This window comes from Halyomorpha halys, unplaced genomic scaffold (assembly GCF_000696795.3).
Source record: "Halyomorpha halys isolate HHAL.00 unplaced genomic scaffold, Hhal_1.1 Scaffold556.1, whole genome shotgun sequence".
NCBI classification, from domain to species: Eukaryota; Metazoa; Arthropoda; class Insecta; order Hemiptera; family Pentatomidae; genus Halyomorpha; species Halyomorpha halys.
This window is the reverse complement of record NW_027105572.1, coordinates 55,202-78,588: the sequence shown is the minus strand read 5'-3', so window position 1 is coordinate 78,588 and position 23,387 is coordinate 55,202. Positions and strand designations below refer to the sequence as shown.

The following is a 23,387-nucleotide window of genomic DNA, read 5'->3' as shown; positions in this document are numbered from 1 at the left end:
GGGAACCCCTGCCTCGATGGGGTAGATATTTGAGTACTCAGAACCACTGCGAACTCGAAAGGAACGATCTGAGAGGTAGGAGCGGAGGGTAAGGTATAAGGTTTGGGGTAATGTGGATTTGAGCTTGAACAGCAATCCGGAATGCCATACCCGGTCAAAAGCTTGTATAACGGAGATATATCTCAGGAACCATTCGATGTACAGATGTCTATTAGCACTCAAATTAAAGCTAGTTTAATTTACTACACTAAACAGTAAATTACTTCAAAGTAGTTTAAATGTTTTTCTTTGTAGGAGTAGTTTAATTTTTTCATTATATTTTCTAAAATACATTAACAAGATAATGGTTTCTAGTTGTTCGGATACAATTTTCGATGTATGAAGAAATATATCTCACAAACCATTTAACGTACAGGTGTCTGCCAGCACTCAAATTAAAGCTAGTTTAGTGTACTATAAAGTAGTTTATGATGTTTATCTTTTTAGGAGTAGTAGTTTTCCATGATATTCGACAAACTAAATTCACAAAATGTCTATTTCTAGTTGTTAGGACAAACATTTTGATTTATGAAAAAATATATCTCAGAAGCCATGGTATTTTACAAAATAAATGGATTTCTAGTGCGGACAAAATTAAGAAGTATAAAATATAAGTTTATAGTACGTTAAGCTAGCTTTCATTTGAGTGCTAATAGATATCTGTACGTTGAATGGTTTCTGAGATATACTTATATTTCCTTTATGAGTATAAACATAAGGTATAGTTTTTCATAAATCAAAACTTTTTTCTTGACAAATAGAACTCAACATTTTGTGAATTTCCTAGAAAAAACTACTCACGTGAAGATAAACATAGAATACTTTATAGTTTATAAATATAAACATAGAATAGATATTTTTTATAAGTCAACATTTTTCCGAACAATTAGAAATTAACGTTTTGAGCATTTATGTTTACAAATATCATAAAAGATACTATTTCTACATAGAGAAACCCCATAAATTAGTTTATAGTACATTAAGATGTCTTTAATTTCAGTGCTAATAGACATCTGTACGTCGCATGAATCTTGAGATACAGATTTCCCTAAATAAATTCTCTATAACTACTGATTTTTTAATGAAATGTTTTTTAAAAAGCTATATCTCGAGAACTATTGAACGTAAATAGCTCTATTATGGCTTACATTTTAGAAAATTCACTCTATTTTAAATTATGCTCTCTTAGATTTTCTATTGTTGTTGGTAGTTGTAAAGATATACAGCTCCGAATAAAAAATTAATTTTTTTTTAAAGTTTTGAAACATCCGCCATTTTTTATTCCCTCTACCTTTACTTGGCATACTCATCAATCTGGACTGGCAAATATTACATTATACATAGTTTTATTAAAGTAATAAAAAATTGAGGTGAAATAATTGCCTTTTTTGTCAAGACTCTTATTGCTGTCCTACACTGCCTAACCATGGTTGGGGATGTTTTTCATTTTGTGGGACCTCCGCTCAATGAAAGAAGTCAACGCCCCAGGGCGGATTCGAACTGGCACCGCCAATAGACATCTACTAATTGATATGACAGTGTCTTAACCACTGAGCTACGGGCTTTTCATCTAGCTCTTACCTACCAACGCCCACCATTGGGATTCTAATGATGACTCTAACTCTAATGACTCTAAATAAGTAAAATTATATAATGTTAAATTGTCTGTAATAACAATTGATAATTTTAATTCATTTTTTTATGTACAACCCTTTGACATAAAATTTTTTATTTTTATTACTTTCAAATTTTTATTAGCATTTTTTTAAATTAAAACGATTGCTCTTATCAAACAAAGTGAGAACAAAGATTTTATGGCTGTGAACTTATTTACAAGATGAGGTGAGGACGGGGTGAGGTTGCCTGTGTTGATATTTTTTTTTTATGTGATTCTACTTCCAAAACTGGTGTTCTTTTTAATAGGATCTAGGTACCGAGGATAAAATATTACCTAGGAATTTATTTATATTTGTTACTCTTATTATTCTGCATATATCAAAAACAAATAAATATATAAATTTAGTAATAGTGGTTTGTTTTAGTGATTATAGTTAAGGAGAGTCTAAATGTGCATGCATTCATTCGGTTATTGTTAACATGAGTCACCTGCCTGATAACGTTTATCGTGAAAGTGTGATAATATTCGGGTTTTTTTTACCTTGGGTTTGTTTATATATTGACTGTTTATCCTGTAGTGTGTTTGATTTTATATAGTTGAAAAAGTGAATAATATCTCCAGTAATTATATATTTACCATTTTCTTTTATAATGTACGCCCACATTTGTCAGGGATGTCTGATTGAAACAGGTGTTACAACTTAATGGATGGTGGTGGATGAAATATTGTGGACCCAGTTTTCTTCTCCTTTTGGATGAATTTTTGTGTTTAAAGAAATAAGAAGGATAATTTTAAATTTAGAGATAAGGGAAGGTCTTTTTTTTTTTTAGGGATGAGCGAATTTCATAGCAAATTTTAACAATACTTATGACTATTGACTGTTGAGTTGTAAAATTTTATGTCCACCAATTATCATCCTCAACTTATCACTTCTCTACATTTTTCTACTTTGACAATGCCACCATCCTCATCGTTTTCTTCTTCTTCAGGTATTTCTACTCTCATTCATCTCCATCTTTCTTTCATATAAACATCGAAATCAGCATTAATGCGTTGTCTTCTTCATCAGAATATTTCATTATTCTCTTTATTATTTTTCTTATTTTTAAGAGCTATTTAATCAAAAAATTACTTAAAACGTACAATAGCCTTAATCTTGTGGAATATTCTAGGTTTTTTTTATGTGTGAAAATCAGCTGTCTGGGTATCGCCTTATTTCTCTTTCCTAATACTTAATCTTATTACAGTAACGTTGATATTATTTATCGACAACAGTTTTTCTCTCTTTGATGACATAAACAAATAAAATATCAATTTGTTATCTCTTTTTCAGCAATGGATAAGTTGGATGAGATAGATAAACCTAAAAGAACGCTGGGAAAGTTTATGGAGATAGGTTAGATTAAGCCATTGGAAATACTTTTTAGTATATCAAAGTTTCATTAAAAAAAAAAAAAGATGATGAAAGTTACTATTAAGAAATAAATAAATGAAATAATATGTAGTAAGAAATATTTAAAATATTAAACTGTAGTATTAAACTAGAAACGTTGGATATAACATTTCCGAATTCAGAAATTAATATTGCAAACTTTAATATTGTAACTTAAAATTTCAGTAAATTAGGAACTAAATCTTTAAACATGAGTAGATTTTCTAAATTTTTTCTTAATTCGTTTTTATATAAATTTAATTTAAGCTTAAAACATAATTATATTGTAGTGAGCGTCAACTTTCCTAAAAGATAGGGATTTCGGCTTGTCTCCATTTCCTGCATATCACAGCAATTTCCAAACTAGAACGAGTGGCCGAGATAGGAATAATTGAGTTCGTATCTTGAATCATATAATTGTTAGTTTCATGACATTATTTATTTGATTTTTTTAAGAATCAAATTTGTCAATTTAAACAGTTTATTTTAAAATCCATAGCCAATAACTGAACAAAAATACAATTTCGTGGAGTAGCCCCAAAACTTGCAATTTCCTGCAGCAGGTATCAATAGAACGTCCTTTTCGTGATTCGAATTTCTGGCGATGTTTAGCTAAATTTCAACCACGGGAAGAAAAGATTCAATGGCATGAAAATTCTTAATATTTATATTACATGACTATCACGTCCATAACATACAACTATATTATCACGTTTATTTTTCCTTAAGAGATATTTTATCGTAAAATAACCTAAATATCATTCCATATATTAAACAATAATATTTATGTTATATATATTAATGATTGATCGTAACTGAATACATAGTAGAGGTTCGGGAGCGCGGTCAAAAATAGAACAAAAAATAGTTGACAACCATTTATTTTCCGTCGTTTCGCTCCACCTTGCAGATTTTCATCAAGGCTAAAAAGACACAAAAACAACTAAAAATATGTTGACACTGTAAGATAATAAAATACAACAAATTAAAATAAAGTGGGGTTAAACATTATGTAAATATAAGTGAAAAATTATGTAAGAATGGACAAAAAGAAATAAAAATAAGGTTTAGAATAATAAGTATATAATAGAAATAATTATATTATTATTATATTTTTATTTATCATTTCTTGACCTTTATTTATTCTCATATTATTTCCTTAGCTTTCCGCCTTGAGGTGAGTACAATTTATATTTTTTATTTCTCATACATCTACTATTCTATTTTAAGTGTTATCACGTCTCCTGTTCATTTTAAATCTAGTAGTCTATGTTAATTTTTTTTTATATGTATGCTTATTATTGTATATCTTGTTTTTATTCTTTATTTTTCTCTTATATTTACATAATGTTTAACCCTAATTTAGTTTACTTCATAGTGTTTTATTAGCTTATTTTGTCAACATAATTTTTAGTTGTTTTTGTTTACACATATGTTTTTATTACACATGTTTTTACATACAATTTTTTGTTCTATTTTTGACCGCACCCCCTACCGTCTCCTTCATAATGATAATTACTGATTATTTTATTGCATGAAACTCCACTCTCTGGATCAAACACATCTTATGATTTGTTATTAATATTTAATCCTACTTGAATGAGGTTGATGTTATTTACTAACGAAGATTTTTTTGTCTTGAAATAAAATATGTTATCTGAATTTTCCCTCTTTTCGTGCATATAGTCTAAATATGTTTGATGGAATAGATAAACTTAACATAACGTTGAGAAAGTTTACTTTATGAAATTAAGATTAAATTATCTAAAATACTTTCTAAGCTATTGCCGATTTATTAAAAAAAAAAAAGCTATGTAGATTTAAGTTTCTATATTATCGAATTCCATTCATCGATATCAGGGGTATCGACTTTTAACATAATTTTGGCCAGGTATGATGTATATTTATACACAAATATCAACTGTCCTTGAAATAACCTGCAGCTATCTCTTGAGATAACCCGGTCACCTGAACATCCACCACTATTAATTTAATTTTTGTTACCTTGGGGCGTAGAATAAAGTAATAATGATTCCCGTATGTAATTTTAAAACAAAACCTAATCTCAAAGATTGCTAACATTGGGCGGGGCCCTTTCTCTGCAGTTTTTTACCTGCTGTTGCTGATCTTTGTCTTGTTATTTCATAATAGTGGAAATAAAAACGTAGATATAAGTAAATTAAATCCATAGCACTACAACCCATGAAGTAATGATAATACAGAAGTGCATTACTTTGTAAGAAAGGATTGTTACTTGACCAACGGTTGTGAAAGAAGGTGATTTGTTAAGAATCACGCCTAACCGCTAGATTTTTACCTACACTTTATGAGGCTGGGTATATCTGCCACAGCTCTATTCGAATCCGGGTCCTTGGAGTGCTACCCATTCCCACTAAAATAAGTAAGGTTTTTTTTTTTATATAGGTATAGTTAGTATTCTTTATAAAAATAGGTTCGTTCGCATACTACATATGTTTTTCTTCATTCTTATAGGTGACGATAAACACTACACACCTCCACTCCAGTCTTTCACGTCATGCAATTTTATTTTCGTATTTAAACTATGAAAAAATAACTAAATATGGAAATAATTTGATTTTAGGTCGTATCGCAGCAATGAACTTCGAATTTAATGTTTTCTTTAATGTAGGCAAGAGCAGCTAAGTTCTAAGATAATCTAGTCAAGAATGATGTGGGTTCGAATCCAGCTCGTGAGGGTTGATTTTTATAGAAGGTTATATCCTCAAAATTGACCTCGACACTTTCGGGCTACAGTTGTTGGAGGACACCATCTCCATATCTTGTTTGAGTGCTTGAATGCTTCAAACCCGATTTAAAAGAAACCGTTCGAAAGTAAACATATTTAGAAACTCTTTCTTAATTTATTTATAATGGATGGCTTTTGATTTTCATAGCGTGCAAGAAGAATATTAATTATAATCTTTGAAAGTGATGTTTGTAATTATTTTATCTTATAAAATGCCTGAGATCGGATATGGTTATTCCTCCTAGCTTACCCCCACCATTCCCATCCTTCTTTCAAGCTACCTTTAAGTTACTGTTAATCACTTGTTCCCTTCATTGAGACCGGAGGTTTAATGTGAACGACCCTATACTATGTAGGCACTGGAGAGATAGTACAAGAGCCCAAGAGGAGAAAAAAGGCAGTTATTTCACCCCAATTTTTGATTACATAATTGAAAACTACATATAATTACTAGTCGCAATTGATGAGTCTTTCAAGTATAGGTAGTAGAAATAAAAAATGGCAGATGTTTCAAAACGTTAAAAATATTTAATTTTTTATTCGAAGCTCTATATCTTTACAACTACCGACAACAATAGAAAATCTAAGAGAGCATAATTTAAAATAGAGTAAATTTTCTAAAATGTAAGCACTATAAGAGCTATTTACGTTCAATAGTTCTCGAGATATAGCTTTTTAAAAAACATTTCATAAAAATGTTGTACGGAACGTACTGAAATATCAGTAGTTAGTCGATTTATTTTGAGAAATCTATATCTCAGGTATGTGACATACAGATGTCTATTACCACTCAAATTGAAGCTAGTTTAATGAGCTATAAAGTAGTCTATGACGTTTATTTTCGTAGGAGTAGTAATTTTCATGAAATTTGCTAAAATAAATTGATTTATAGTTGTCCGGACAAATATTCATTAGACAAATTTTTATTCATATGTGAATATCATAAAAAATACTACCCCTACGAAGATAACTGTCATAAACTACTTTGTAGTAAGTCAAATTTCCTTTATTTTGAGTGTTGGCAGACATATGTGCGTCTTATGGGTCTAGAGATATATTCTTTTCAAAAATTCAACATTTTATACGAACAACTAGAAATTCATATTTTGTGAGTTTATTTCGTCAAATATCATAAAAACTTCTGGTCCTACAAAGATAAACATTATTAACTATTTTATAGTAAATTTAACTAGCTTTAATTTGAGTGCAGGCAGACCTATCTGTACGTCCAATGGTTTCTGAAATAAAGTTTTTCATAAATCAAACTTATTGTCCGAACGACTATAAATTAATTTATTTTAGCAAATATCATGAAAACTACTATTCCAACGAAGGTAAAGGTCATAAACTTCTTCATAGCTTGTTGCTTTTTAAAAGGCTATGTGTCGATCACTATTGGACGTAAATAGAGCTAAGGCTAATATTTCAGCAAATTTACTCTTCTTTTAATAATGTTCTTTCAGATTTTCTAGTTTTGTTGGTATTTTTTAAGATATAGGGCTCCTAATGAAAAATTAATGTTTTTTTTTAAAGGTTTTGAAACAGTCGTCATTTTTTATTCTCTCTACCTATACTTGGATGACTCATCATTTTTGACTAGTAATTATTCATAGTTTTCATTAAAGTAATTGAAAATTGGGGTGAGATAACTTCCTTTTTTTCTTCTATGTATGTGCTTTTTAAAGTTAAATGTATTAAAACGTACCCCAAGGAAAACTATTGATTTATTAGCAATGCGCGAAATATTGCAAATCAATCACCATAAATTTTTTTCTAAATGGAGGATAAAAAGAACTGATTATTATTTTTTTTTCCAATGACTAAGGGACGCGCAAGCACTTCCAGAAGGGCGAGCGTCACCACATATCTAGATTCGTGGAGTTAAACTACCGATGGAACCCTTTGTTCCATGTAATATCCATTTGCGAATACAATGCCAAGGTAATGTTTTGTCCCAGAAAATTATTGTCCACACTTAGTCCAGTAAGCTATTGTCCAATCTATTGCTAATAAAGTTCTACGAATGCTCACCCTACTGTCCTGTGCCCACGCATCTTTTATTGTTAGAGATAATGTTCGTAGAAAAAATAATTATCATTTGTTTATATAAGTTATTTAGACGATATTTTTTTTTGTAAGAGATTTTCCATAGTGCGTACATTGCTTATAAATAAATAATTTTCATTGTATCTTTGTTTTTGATTTATTTACAGTTTAAATTGCCCTCGTACCGTCTATACAGCTGTCATTCCAACCAATCCTAACACTATCTTCACCACGTATGCCGATGACACATGTGTGCTCGCTGTTAATAATAACCCATTCATTGTATCCCAAAATCTCCAATCCCATATCACAACCCTCGAAGTATGGTGTCGTAATTGGTGGATTAAGATAAATTACAACAAATCCCATCAAATCACTTTTACCCTTCGTCGTAAACCTACTGACTGCCCTACAATTTCATTTAATGATGTTACTCTTACCCCTGTCGAACAGATCCGCCACTTTAGACAAGCGATTAACCCGAATCCTCACACCAGACTGAAAAGACAGGAAACTGCACGTCGATTTCGACTATTACAGCACTTACTAGACAAACGGTTATAAACTTTCAACACCTTTCAAAAGACTGATCTACATGACCAATAAGGCCAATCTGGACATATGGAGTTGAGCTTTGGGGCTCCACTAAACCTTCGAATTCCTCTCGTATTCAATCCTTACAATCCAAAATCCCTCGTAAAATCCTCAATGCTCCTTACTTTGTCACAAATAAAATGATACATAAAGACCTTAATGTTCCCTATGTAACTGATCTAGCCCGAACCAGATATCACTCCTTCCATTATAAACTCTCTAACCACTCAAACCCCCTAGTTTCTAATCTTGTATTCTCTTCCATTCCTGACAATCCTCCGAGGCGCCTGAAAAGAAGATGGCCACGAGACCAGCTAATGTAAAATGTCATTAGAGTGCTACCAATGGGTAGTTTCTCTACACGCCTGTAACACTCCAATTTAACTTAGATCAGATTTATTAAATGTATTATAATGTACAGTTGTAAATAGCAATAAATAAATATTAAAAAAAAAAAAATTGCGCTCGGACTTTCTGGACAGCATTTACAATTAGTCTACGTAAACGTTGTTGCTGAAAAGTTTCTTAATTTACCTATTACCATTATAACTGATATTTTGTAATACAAGTCAAGTGTATTAAGGCCAATAAATGCTGCAATTAATCACACTTGGGACATGATTGCATTCGGGCAAATTTGTCCCTGATTCTAATAAACTTTTTTATGTTTACGATGTAAATAACCATTTTATAGATCATAAAACGGGTTTTAGCTGAAGTACAAATTTTAAAAATGTTTAGAAAAAGTTCTAGAAATTAAAAAAAAATGTATGAATAATTATGTAATCAAATTAGGAATGGTGAATACGTACTCGATAAAAGTAACTAGTTTCGAGTATTTTATTCAAATGCTCAAGCTGTTCGAGTAGGGAGTACTTAAAATTTATGAACGACTACCGTGTATACTCATATCTTGTTTCAAGTTTTCCCTATTTACTCAAGAAATATTATATTTCGATTACATATTAATCCATTAATATATTCTGTACTTTGTTATCAAATAAGAGAGTATAATGTATTCTAAACTTTAAGAAAAAAAGTTAGTTTCCCATAGATTAAAGGAATTAAACAAAAAAGAAATAGTATCCGTGGACTAATTAGCATATTTCTGTCCCTAATAGCGTTTGAGATTAGTTGGGCTCTCACATATCGATATTTTTGTTTTCTAATTTCTACGATTTTGTGGTCGATTGATATTTCATCGAGGATACCTAATTTTAGTTTATCATTGATTTTACGATTCCTAACTGAAATTGAACAATGCCAAATTTCATTTATTTTCGAACTGTCTGTGCTGCATCCTCATGTTTGGTTTCAGTTTACATTGTTTTAGAACTGCCAACAGATGAATTTGTTTAAGAATTTCCCCAACCTTCGGATTCAATAATTAACTCTTGTTTAAGGTTGTATATTTTAAAATTCTATCGATTCGGTGTTAATCCATTGTTTCAAATCTTTTTAATATAACAAAACAGTTTATTTTTTATTTATCATAGCACAAATATATTTTTATGGAGACATGATGTGCTTAGGTGATTGAATTAAAAATTTTTTGATGAAAGTTATAGAACGCATGTTGAATTTAAAGGTTGTGTAGTATTGTTTATATGATTTTTGTCATTTACAACCTGCATTGTTCATATTTACGTTTCCTTTATTTTTGTTATCTTTATTTTTATAATGAAAATGGATTAAATCAAATTTAAAAGAACAAAACAATCGTTTGAATACCGTCATGTGTTGCTTCCTTTGTTTACCAAGCATTTGTTCATGTCTTGGATTTGCGGCACACAGCGGTGCCAGAGTGGAAAAATTTGATTTTCGAAAGCGCTGATTTCGATTATCTAGTTTGTGATTCTCACACTATATAAGCTACAGGATCTAGGAACAGCAGGATTTTTTTCCCGATTTCAAGGCTATTCCCATTAATTTAGGCTCACTCTCAGAATAATGGAAGTTTGACCAAATCATACACTACTCAAAATGAGTGATATATAAGTGTAAAAGAGGGAGAGGAAATTTTCCTGCTCTACGATGTTCAACTAAGCCACACATCAGTCAGACTAGGCAAAAAATATTAGAGCGCTTTACAACGTTATAAGTTACGAATTATAAGCATTGATAACAGCTATGATTACAAAAAAAGCTCCGTGATGTGGAGGGTCACTTTTCAAACTTTAAGTGTTAAAGTAAAGATCAGAACAAAAATCATCTGCCTTTATCTGCCTATCCGATCATGAACGGAAATGAACGACTTGACAAAAATCTAGCAAAAAATGCTCTCGAGTTTGGTACTTCCCCATTACACACCAGAATCAAGTTTATTCCGTACACTTTACATTGCCTACAACAAAAAATTGATGCAAGGATTGACCCAGAAAAATTCCGGTTCTTCTCAAAAGAAACAGCAGCGACGGCCATTGACATGTATTCTTGATACTACATGTCATCCACGGTGCATACGATTTTTTGCTTGGTGCTGAAATAGTGCAGAAGTCGATTCTCCCAGTCGGAATATTGTCGGAAGAGGCATAAGAAAGTATAAATAAAGATTACAAGACTTTGAGGATCAGAAACTCAGGGAAAATGTCTCGTATATACGAAGACCTTGTACCACAAGCTACTGGAGACTACAGATCCTTCTATCACGAACAAGAAACCTGAAACAAAAAAAAAACACCTGAAAATCAGTGATGCAGCTAAGGAACTGTTAATCTAATTTCCTTAAATTTGAAATCGTGTCTTTTCAATTTGAACAACCTTTGGCTTTGAATCCCTAGTTTTATTATTTACAAAATTCTAGTATCTTTTAAGCTTCCTTGAATTTTAAATTGTAAGCATTATTTAATTTAAATATACACTCAAAATACTCGTTGGAACATGTTTTGATGAGTACAACCTATTCCAAAAATTTCAGAAATTTTTATCTAACCAATAGGCTTTCATTTTCTCATTAGGTTTTTTTATTTTCTTCAAAATTTCAATAAAAACAGTTGAACTTGATGTATTTTTTTGTTCTAAGTCGAATGAGACCGGTCCCAGGTTTCTATGTTAATCCGTTCTCGGGATATTGAATTTTCCCCGCTTTTTGGCCATTCGGCCCCAGTGTGCGGCGTGGCAAACTTGAAAAGCCAGCATAAAATATCATGTTCAACTGACATATACAATATATGATCTACCAATACCATATTTTAGATTAAACATCCTCGGGTTTTTATGTAGAACCTTACTTTTTTCTGATGTTCGTTTCTCAACACTTATTTCGAGTTGTGAGCCTTGAATTGTAGCAGTGCGTTATATATTCCATCTATAACGGAAGTTATCAACCTGTTCTAACCAGAGTGAAGATGTAGGGACCTATTCCGTGGATTTGACCTCCCATTAAAGTAATGGATCCCAACCCGTAGATGTCAGTGGACCTACGGGTTAGATAAATTTAAAGATCATTATGTGTTGTAGTCTTTAATTATATGATTTATATTCGTTTAAAAATGTAAAGAGAGAGAAAATTGCGTGTCGTGATGAGAGTGTGGTGTTGTGTTCTGGGTCAATGTAGGGTAAGAAACAGAAATAAATTCGCTAACATCTCCAATTTTTACGTAAAACTGGTCCAAACTTCTTTATTTATTAACAAAAATGTTTGTACGACTACGAAAAAGTAAGTTAGTATAGATTAAAAAACGTACTAACAATCGTCTTTTTCTAATCTAAAATATAGGGTTCCATCCAACCTTAAAAATATGTTGAAATTTTTTTTATTTATAATGAATTTAACGTAATGTCACTATATATATCTTTATTTTTCAATAACAAAAGAAATTCTTTAAAACAAAATCTTTTATCAGCTTGAAACATTTCGACGAATCATCATTGGATGAGGATATTTCTTTTTCTATTGGACTGAAGAAAACTATGAGACAATTTTTATTATCGGGCCAAAATTCTCCGAGACTTCGTAACCGGGTCACTTCTGGGAATATAATTTTTTTTTTAATCAACTAACACTGTTTTCCTTGTTTTAATTTATGATATTTTATACAGTAGATATTTTTATAGTATCTTATCGTTTCCTTGTAATATAAATCTAGTTTCACATATTTTTTATATCGAATTCTAGGAATACAATATGAACATTAGAGGATCTGTGAGCTGTCAATCCTCAATTATAATTATTACCTGATACGGCTGGTTTTTTTTCTTGTTTCTCGTCTTACAGAGGCCAATCTAGAATGTTTCTTTTCTGAATAGAATCACATTTTTATGCATTTAACCAAACAATTATTTCCTTTGCATTACAAGCTATGAATTTTAATTCGTTGATTCATGATTTTAAAAATAAATATGAGGCCTAGTTATATTTAAAGATATTGTTTTTCAATCATAAATCTTTCTTTTTTATGATTGTTTAGTTAGGCAACACTAATTTCTTTCCTTTCAAAGATCCAGATAAATATTATTTATTGATGGTTGAAGGAAATGGTTGTGAATGTACATCAGGAATAACTTTTACTCTCAGTTCTCGACATACGGCCAAGTTTTGTTCATCTACCTTTCATTTTGTATTCGACTTTCGACCTAGAAAAAAAATTAACACTGAACTGTTTACACAGCTATATTTTATTAGTTCTCTATGAGCACATATTATGTTGTATAAGGATATAAAATTTCTTCGTCAGTGATATCCAGGGTTGACTTGAGATTTTTAATTGTTTTTTAAATATATCCATTTGGTTTGTTTAGTTCTTTTTCTATTTCATTATAACAGAGAAGTGCTTCCGTTAATAGCCATTAACATTTTTATCCAAAATGAGTTCTACTCAAATCTTCAAATGGAAATCAACCGGAAATAGCTCTCAGCATCTTTTTGAATGTTTGTCCGTTCAGCTATTTTTTCTCTCATATGAAGAGGTTTCATCCGCGTCAAATACGTACTATGACAAATAATTAACTTCTAGGCCTTGTTTCATAATAAAGTACAAACTAATACTATTAGTCTTGTCGATTTAACTTAATACAATTACACTGACTTGTACAATAGTAACTTGTACTTTAGTACTTTTTAACTTTTTTTTAGTCCTCCCTATTATGAAAAAATATAAGTATTAGTCTAATTACCACGTTGTTTCTATACTTGTACTATGAACCAAAACTATTAGCTTTCATTATGAAACAGGGCCCTGGTGTATTGATTTCAAATTATCTTTTATCTCCACAAATCTGAAATTTGTACTTATAGTACAAGAGCCCATGAGGAGAAAAAAAAGTCAGTACTTTCACCCATTTACACCAATTCACAATATTTTATTACTTTAATGAAAACCATGTATAATTACTAGTCAAAATTGTTGTTTATCAAGTATAGTAAGGGTAGATAAAAAATGGCGGCTGCCACAAAAAGTAAAAAAAAATTTATTTTGAGCTCCATGTCGTTAAAACTATCTACAACACTAATCATTTGAGGTAGAGTAAATTTAACATATTAGCCCTAACAGAGATGTTTATTTTCAATATTTTCCGATATACATTATTTTAAAAAGCAACATTTCATAAAAAATGCACTTAAAATTAGTCGTTATAGAATTTATTTAGTGAAATACACATACATGCCTGTTAGCACTGAGATTAAATCTATTTTAATGGATTATAAAGTGATTTATGACGTTTATCTGCGTAGGAATAGTGTTTTTTATAATATTTTTAAAAATAAATTCATAAAACGTTGATTTCTATTTCTTCTGACAAAAGTTTCGAATTATTAAAAAATATATCGTATGTTTATATTTACAAATATTATTATTATATTATATTTCATAAAAAATGTCATTGAAATCAGTAGTTTGTGAATCTATTGTGGGAAATTTTATATCTCAGGAACCTTTAGACAGGTGTCTAATCAACTCAAATTGAAGTTAGTTTTTGGAGAAGTTTGTCGGGAGGTGCGGTCAGCAAAGAACAACATAAATAAATATGGTTTTGTTTATTTATGTTGTTCTTTGCAGGCCATTATGAAGTTAGTTCAGTGTGCTATAAAGTAATTTGTGACGTTTATCTACGTAGTGGTCGTTTTCATGATCTTTGCTAAAATATATTAACAAGATCTTTATTTCGCATTAATCCAGCTTTAATTTGAGTGATAAAAGACATCAGTACGTCTCATGGCTTCTGGGATAATGATTTTCCTCAATACATTCATTGAGTAAAATCTCAGCACATATTTCATAAAACGTTGCTTTAAAAAAAAAACTGCTTTACTAGGGCTCATATTTTAACAAATTTATTATCCTTTAAATGATGTTCTACTGGGTTTCCTAGTGTTGGTAGTTTCAAAGGTACGGAGCTCCAAATGAAAAATTAACGTTTTATATTTATATACTCGCTTTCTTGCTCTTCGCCAGGAGTTATAAGATAAAAACTAATACAATTTTTTTTTCGTCCTATGTATGAAGTCATAAATAGAAAACTGACTTTAAAATACTGGTAACTATTTATTAAATACCGAATTTTCGATCCACTCCGTTGGTCTTCTACAGACAATATCTCAGGAGACATGAATTTTTCCTGCCCTTCACAGATCGTGTTATGGGATGTTAAAAAAATGAAAACATCGAACAGCAATGTTTAAAAATAATGGTTGTTCCAGGAATTGTCTGAGGAGTAGGGGGGCGCACCTGCTTACCAGGTGAATTCCATACTTTTAAGTGAGGAAAATCTCAACTCCTATTGAAAATTCGAAAATTAAATGTTTGAATATGTAAACGCGACCTGTTTTATGGACTTTTTAAAAAATAAATTCCGGGGCGGGACTGCAGAATCCTGGTTGTAGTAACTCCTTGGGGAAACTTATATGCTTTAAAAAAACTTCAATTTTGAAATATAAGTAATTTTTTAAATAAGAAGATTGTTGTAAAAAAAAATTTCGTCTTTCAGAAGGCGCGTTCTCTCTTTGGGTCTGTTAGCGTTTAAATACTACATACTCTTTTAGGTCCTGGTGACTCATGGAAGGACCCTTCTGAATGGTCAGATATCTATTTTCCTTTTTACTGGAATTTTTTTTTGTCTCCTTTTTATGAAGATCCTTGTATCTCAGGGTTATCTGGACCATTTCTTTGTTATGGTCATGTTGACTGTGTACCTAAGAACCCAGATTGCTCCTCCTGTTTTAATGTCGTTTATGTTTCGGGCCATACTTGTTAGGTTTCTTGGGTCAAATTCAGAAATCTTACCGCTAAGTAAGTGATTTCTTCATACTGACATTTACATTTATTTATGTTGATAATGCGTCTTCTAAGAAATAGGTTTGATAGTGGCAACAGTTCTTCTGTTTGATCCTGGCTCTACTATAGAGACCATTATAGATTACGTCTTCATCAGCTACGAGAAATTGCGCCAGTTATACCGTGATTAAATCTGTTCTTTTATTGATTAAGCGTCTATGATCAGTAGTTTCCAGGCAGTGGTCCGCGGAGGATCCGGTATCACTTATTTGTTTTATAGAACTTATTGTTAGAACTATTTTATTAATTAGGTGTAAATAGTATACTTGCATATCTTATATTATACATATCTTCTTACCTACATGATATTATATTTCATCTGTCACTGTTTTCAATTTACTACCACACAATTCCACAAATATCAATCAGTTAAAATTTTATACTATTCAATTATCAGTTATCAATTTTTTATCATTTATGATTTAATTCAATATTTTGTATAATTCTAAATTTGTTTGTATACTATTCCTTTTCAATTGTATGTTACTCTAAATGTTGTTATCTCTTTTGTTCTATAGCCCTGATGAAGACCTGAAACTCAGGTCGAAACGTCGGCATAAAATAAATAAATATAGTTTTGTTTATTTATGTTGTTCTTTGCTGACCGCACCCCCCGACAAACTTCTCCAATATTTTATTAATTATCTTTACTGATATTTGAGTGTTAGCTTAAAGGTTTTAAGAAGAAAATATTCAAAAAAAAGGTGACTCAAAATGCTCTTTTAACCAACCTAATTTACAAATATTTCCGCACTCTTGCTGGCCTCCAGTCGGTTTTGGAGGTTATTCGCTCATGGTTCAATTTTCGGTTAAGTGGTCCGTAGACTTCTATGGGCTTATAACCATCTATAATGATATAAATCTTAGAAATTTCGAAGCTAAGCTATCAGTCAGGACTTAGCAAAAATACAGTTTCGCTTCATTTATTAAGTGATTTGTTGGATAATATCACTCTGAAGAAACATCGAACCAATTAGCCAAATTCTGTTATTTGTTCAGATTGTAAGATGTGTCAGTCCAGTGCAATGCGGAACTCTCCATTTTCGAAATCTAACTTTGGATTCCGTTAAAATTAAAAAAAAAAAGAAGAACTTTATGGAACCCACACCGCTCCAAACTGGTCCCTTGTTCTCTGATACCAAGCCATTCGGCCTACGGAGCCTCCAGATACATAGGTTGATATTCTTCCTTTTACGGTAAACTCGTCCTCAAATTTTTCTTATCAGAGCTATATTGTTTAGTTAGTTTATTTTCTGAATGATATTTTTAATTGATAGATCTATTTAGGTTAAATGGAAAAAATAATTATTAAAATAAATGACGAATATTATGACTAGCTATGGCTTAGTGTGTCCCATACATAGCCGAGGCCAGTTAGCCCACTTCTGGCAACGGTGCTAGTGAATGGAACTATTGCGGCTAGTGGTCCTTTTTTTTGGGGGGGGGGGTCCTTCTTTTCTCGGGATCGTAGAAAAATAAATATTAAGCTCAAGCTGGGAATCGAACCCTTTTTTCCTCCCTGAGAACATCGCATCCTCAACTGATCCAGTTGAAGATTGTCTTCAAGTATTTAAGGGCGCTTCCGGGTATAGAGAAAAAATAGGAAGCGCTTTACAACCTGTCTCATTCATAGGCGTGCCCAGCATCCTTTGTTACAGGGTCCACGAACCATAGCACGGGGATCTATCCATTCTCTTCAGTCAGGCAGGGGTCCTGTCATATTCTTTATTTCCCTGACAATGTTTAAAAGGATAAGTCTGTCTACAATTTATTTTCATGTTAGTTGAAGTTTTTAAACATTAGTGCTACGCTACAGTTTTTAAATTGGATTATAACACTTTGCATTTATCTTCTGTTTTATTGAGAAAAAAAAAATCGATACTTATCAATAGGTGCCAATGCAGCTTTTGCGCTACCATGTCTAAGCCTATGGCCTTATCTATGAATCAGTGCCTTTTTAGGGAAACTATGAAATTCGGCAACTGTGACGATAGAATTCCTACACCATTAAACAGAGGCAGGAATCTCATATAAGACGCATGTGATATAATAAGGGGTTATTTTAGGTAGAGGTCACACTATAGCGAACAGAATTTATAATTTTTAAATAAATCTAAATATGTAGGACCAATGTGGTTGGTGAAGAAAGCTGAGTGACAAACGCCCTCTTGGAACATTCTTAGAAACTTAAATTTAAAAAAAAGAAAGGGAATTTTCGCATTTCAGTTTTAATCTATGTTCAACTCACTTAATTAATTAATAAACTTACCTTTCATTAAATTAAGTATTGTTATATTTTGTGTATCGTTTTAACCTTTAGCCCACTCTTAATCAAGGGAACTAATTAATAATCCTTTGTGTTGAATCTAGAGTCTGGATTTGATTCTGCGTCTTTACATATTTATACTTTTTAGATTTGATATATTTTTCAAAAATAAAAATTCTTTTTGATTCTCACATTTCAGATTTCACAATACCGTTTACTAACGCGAGAAAATTAAAATCATTGGGATTTTGTGCATTGTGTTATAATTCAACATAGGAAATATTGGCTGAAACTTTAAAGAGCTTTATTTTTGTTTGGTGCAAGTAAGCCACAAAATTTAGAAATGGTTGTTATAGTGTGCACATATCGTTCTGCAACAATGGTTTAACTGTTTCGAATCGAATGCCGAGGAAACTTGATCAATTCAAGGTCAAGGGCATAAAACACGTTTTGTTCTATCACGACAAAATCTGACAATAATCAAAATATACTTTATCACGTATAATAATTTGAATGGATATACTCTCTTAACGTTATAAGCAATTTTTGTACATTGAAAAAATTATTTGCTTAGCTTGATTCTGTCTATTATGCATCTACATCAAAATTGAGATGAACAAATTTACGCTTTAGTACTTATTAATAGAAAATAATAATATTGGAGTTAATGCTAGTATTATGTTGTGTTGACCGTGATTTTGAAATAACTTTCATCCATATGTTTCATCTTCTTGAACAATTTCGTATAATGTTTTAAGAGAGGTGACGGAACATACGTCAAATATATATTCCTGTGTGACCAGAGATTCAATTTATATATGATAATTTATTCATTTTTTTTTAACTTGTCTATTGGCTGATTGCTTGGTGGATCTTTTTATGCTTAATAATCCATAATAGTTATATAAATGTGTTTAAATCATCCTCAATAGATATAACTAAATTCAACCAAAGTTGGACAATTTCTGTTATTTTTCTCTTTCATCTCATCCCTTTTTTTTACAACTTTAAGAATTCTTCTCTTCCATATTAAATTTCGAATGTTTCTCTTTTTTGTTTATTATCAAAATTCTGATGGAAAAGCTTTTTAAGGGGTTGAAGATGATATTTTATGGTTAGTTAGTGGGGAGCAACCAGGTCGGTGAAAGTTGTACACAAGGCTGACATTGACCGCAATTACCCATCAAGAGTTCAATTGTAATTCAAAATTGTAATTTTTTTGTATTATTCGATTTTGATAATGTAAATATTCCAATATGTTTCCCCTTATCTCTACTGCCTGTGTGATTCCTAATAGGTTCTTAAAAATGGGAATGACAACAGAAAATTACACAATCCATTGTTTTCATTCTTAATTGTTTCTTATTATGAGCTAATTAATTAAGGTGGAGGGGGGAGAGCAAAGTAATAAAAGTATTTATTTTGAAGTTAATAAAGCGTCGAAGTTGGAAGTCCCTGGAACGAAAGAATTTATCTGAAAATTATGCTTCGTGTTTTATTTTTTGTAAATTATAGAAGAAATTCCTATCGGTTAATTTAATTTTTTGATTTGTGTTATATATTAGTGCCATGATTAATGTTATGGTTTGTTCTTAACTTAAGATCAGAATTCATGATTCACAGCTGATGTGATAGTACCCAACACACACGTTACTTTTAAAACTGTGTTGATTGCAGTATTCCTTTATAGACATGTGGCACATTAGTTTTTCTCACTGTCCTGGAAAATGAAAGCGTTATTAACCTTGAGGTTCACTGATTCATGACTTGAGAAGTAAGGCCATGGATCTTGTTCCTCTATTTAACTGTTCGACTATCTCAACGCAGGCATGGTTTCTATGGTAGGGCTGTGAGCGGAATAACAAGTATCTTTTCAATTGAATTATTTATTAATATAAAATAATAATAGTACTATTATGTCTACGTACAGAAAGCCTAATGTTGCTCCATACGTTTTATTCATATCTATCTATATGATCGTAAATGAGTAGTTATATATATATGTATAGAATCTATCAAAAATATCAAACTGTAGTATGTGACAATGACTTAAAAAATATTGACGGACTTATTATTGCTCCAACATCATAACTGATCACCTAACCAATCACTCAACATCATTATTTTATATGATTTTGTTTGCAGCCAAAGATCTCGTTTGCCCAGTAAAATCTTGCACCCGCCTCGCCGCTCAAAAACTTCACAAGGCTCTCATTGAAAAAGGTTTCGCATTATTAGTGAATCATGGAATTCGTGAACATAAGGTAAATTAAGATTAAAACATTTACTTAAATCAATTATTAAAACATTGGAGAATATTTATTTCCGAGATTAAAATATTTAAATGTTTATTGCAGTTACAAGGAGCATATTGCAAATTAGATACGTTTTGTACGCTTCCTGATGACCAGAAACAGAAATATGTCTCGCATCAAGATATTATGGGTTACAGAGATCCAGGAAAGAAAACGTAAATATAAAATAATTACATACATTTTTTTTCATATATAAACAGCTTGAATGTTTGTTATTATATTTGTATGAACATTTATTTATATTTGTTTTCCTAACAAATAAATACGATTTAAAAATATAAATAAAATTTATTACAGTATAATTTTAACAAATAAGAAACAAACTTAATTTTCTAATCGAGATTGATTCAAAATTTACGGATATCTGTCGATTATGCACATAATACATCATTCAGTTCAGCTCTTGGTTAATTGCTTTCCTATATCATTTCCAGAATGTTATAGATGCCTCTCTTTCTTTTTCCAACATTTTTTTTTTTTTTATAATAATTTATTTATTGTTATTTACAACTGTATACACATATATACAACAAGTAAATTTGCTGTAGGTGACATAGTGACATGATACAAACATGTGGAGAATCTACCCACTGATAGAACTCCAATTTCCATTATAGCCTCTCTTAGATATTTTGCCGAACCCATTGCTCTAGACCTTTGTCAACTTGAACAAGCTTTCTATCCCGTATTCTTTTTCTTGGTCGTTTCTTCATCACCTTTAAAATTTCTTACTATCTTCGAAAAGACAAGTTGCTTTGAAGTTAGTAAGACCATAGTTAACGTTTTGCATTTTGCTTTTTAGATTCTTTAAAGCTCTTAGTAGACCGATTGGAAACGCAAAAGTACTAACAGTACTAATCAATGGGAAAAAAGGGAGGTTTCCGAAAAATGAGATAAAAAAAAACCCTTAAAAAAGTGAATTTTCATAGTTTTAGCAAAAATAAAAAAATGTTATTTCGGATGAAACAATCAAACCCTTATTGCTAACCAGTTGTAAAGGATTTAATTTTGGCAATACATAATTGACCTATTAATATTTAATTAGAAAACAAAATGTGCTAATATAATTAAATTTTGATGAAATTGGATCATCTTCGTCATTTTAATTTTAAAAACAAAATTACTAATAACATATCAAAACAGTTTATTGTTATTATGCATTTCAGTTTATTCAACGTCAAATAAAATATTCTGTTTGTCAGGCTAAAAGTTCTGGCACCTACATCGCTATCAATTAGGAGATAACATAGGATTATCCTTATACAAACATAACACATTTTCTTTTCAAGAGGGGTTTAAAATTAAATTCTAGATTAATATATGCGGATAGTAATCAAATTGATAACATACTGTACTTTTATTACATTACCGAAAATAAGGTCCAGATAATTTTTTTAAAAATGCCTAGTTGCATTAATTAAAAATACTTCTTTAACCCTTTCACTCTTAGAGAGACAATACATCCAGTGGACACTTCAAATTGTCTGTAGGGTAAAGTAACTGCGGGAAATGGCACTACTTCCTCGTACCACTGGGTCACCTTGCCCCTACCACTGGTAGTAAAACCCATTTTCCGACCCATTCAAATTCGTATTTTCCATTATTAAGGCCTCATTAATGGATTTTGAAGGGTAATTTTTTGGCTTTCTCAAGGTTTTCATTATTGGTAGTGAAAGTGTTAAAAAAAATTATATTAAGTAACAATATCGAGTTTCAAAATTGTCTAATGTATTGTTAGCGTAGAAGTTCGTCTTGTCTAAACTTTCAAGTGTAGAAGGAAGGTGTCGGATTTTCTGAGCAAGGAGAAACAAATAAAAATATGTTAGTGAAATGCGAAATTAAAGTTCATTTTACTTAAGAAATGCTTTAAATATATAACCGTTTAGTTAAGATTAACATCGTATAATAAAGAATTTCTATAACAAAGAAAAATCGTATAATATAGAATTTTTTTTAACTATGTTGAATATTATTTGCTTTTTTTTTGTTTAGAGGGGTTGTCATTTTATCGTGTACTTTGACGACTTCATAGAAGGTTTAGATGCCACGAAATTTCTAACACTTAGTTCCATGTTACAAGGACAGAACTTCATCTAATTTGATCATTTTTCTATAGCTCTTGGATTGTTTAAAAATTTTTGAACAAGTTTTCATCTTTCGTAGTACTTGAAAAACTGACAAAGTGCAAGTTATTATTTTTTTATCTTTCGTGGCAAAAATTTGAAGTAGTTTTTTTGTTAATTCCAAAAAATTGGGTCTGGTGGAGAAATACACTTTTGGCATTTTACGATTTATCTTGTACCAACGTAAATAATTATTTATTATCTTTGTAAATAGTTGAATCTACATTTAAATCCATTGTATTTATCATATTTATTCAATATGATTAATATTTCTATTTATTAAATTTTATATCTATATATGGGGATAGCAATTTAAGGTGCTGTACATTGATTAAATTACCCAAAATTTGGCTCAGATAATTCTGAATAAACAAAAAAAGAATCTAGTTGTAGAATACAAAATTTATTTCGAAGCAACCTAAAGTTTACACATGCACCAATTTTAGAGGTCAACACTGTAGACTGCCTATAATCCTGGCTATACCTGCAATGACTGATAAGATAATTTAAAAGCAAGGATTAACGACTTAGATAAAAGTTTTTTCATTTTTTTTTTTTTTATTGAAAATTCATATATTCTCTCAAAAATCATTAAAAAAAAAAATATTATTTCTGCTATCTATATATTTATATATAGTTGATCGTCTAACTTTAAATATAAGAAGATGGTCAGAGGGTTATGGTCAAAAAAGAACAAATAGTTTTTAACTATTTAATACCGACGTTTCGCCCCACTTTGCAGGGCTTCATCAGGCTTCATATTTATTTCTGTTGTCATTATCTATTCACAGAAAACTTCATGCTTGAAAACATTATATTATTGATTTTAAAAATAAAAATGTCTCGTCTTCATTGGAGCGCGGAATGTACTGCTCGGGAGTCTTTCTTGATGTAGAACAGGCTTTTGATCGAG

At 30.8% G+C, this 23,387-nt stretch overlaps 1 protein-coding gene across 1 annotated transcript in view; it reads left to right on the top strand.

The window, feature by feature from the left end:
• LOC106684205 (uncharacterized) overlaps window positions 1-23,387 on the top strand; it is a 66,256-nt gene that overhangs the window by 24,133 nt on the left and 18,736 nt on the right. Inside the window, exons 4-5 of the mRNA XM_014426147.3 lie at window positions 20,182-20,300; window positions 20,394-20,506. Coding sequence (XP_014281633.1) covers window positions 20,182-20,300; window positions 20,394-20,506 — 232 coding nt within the window. The remainder of the gene's footprint in view (window positions 1-20,181; window positions 20,301-20,393; window positions 20,507-23,387) is intronic.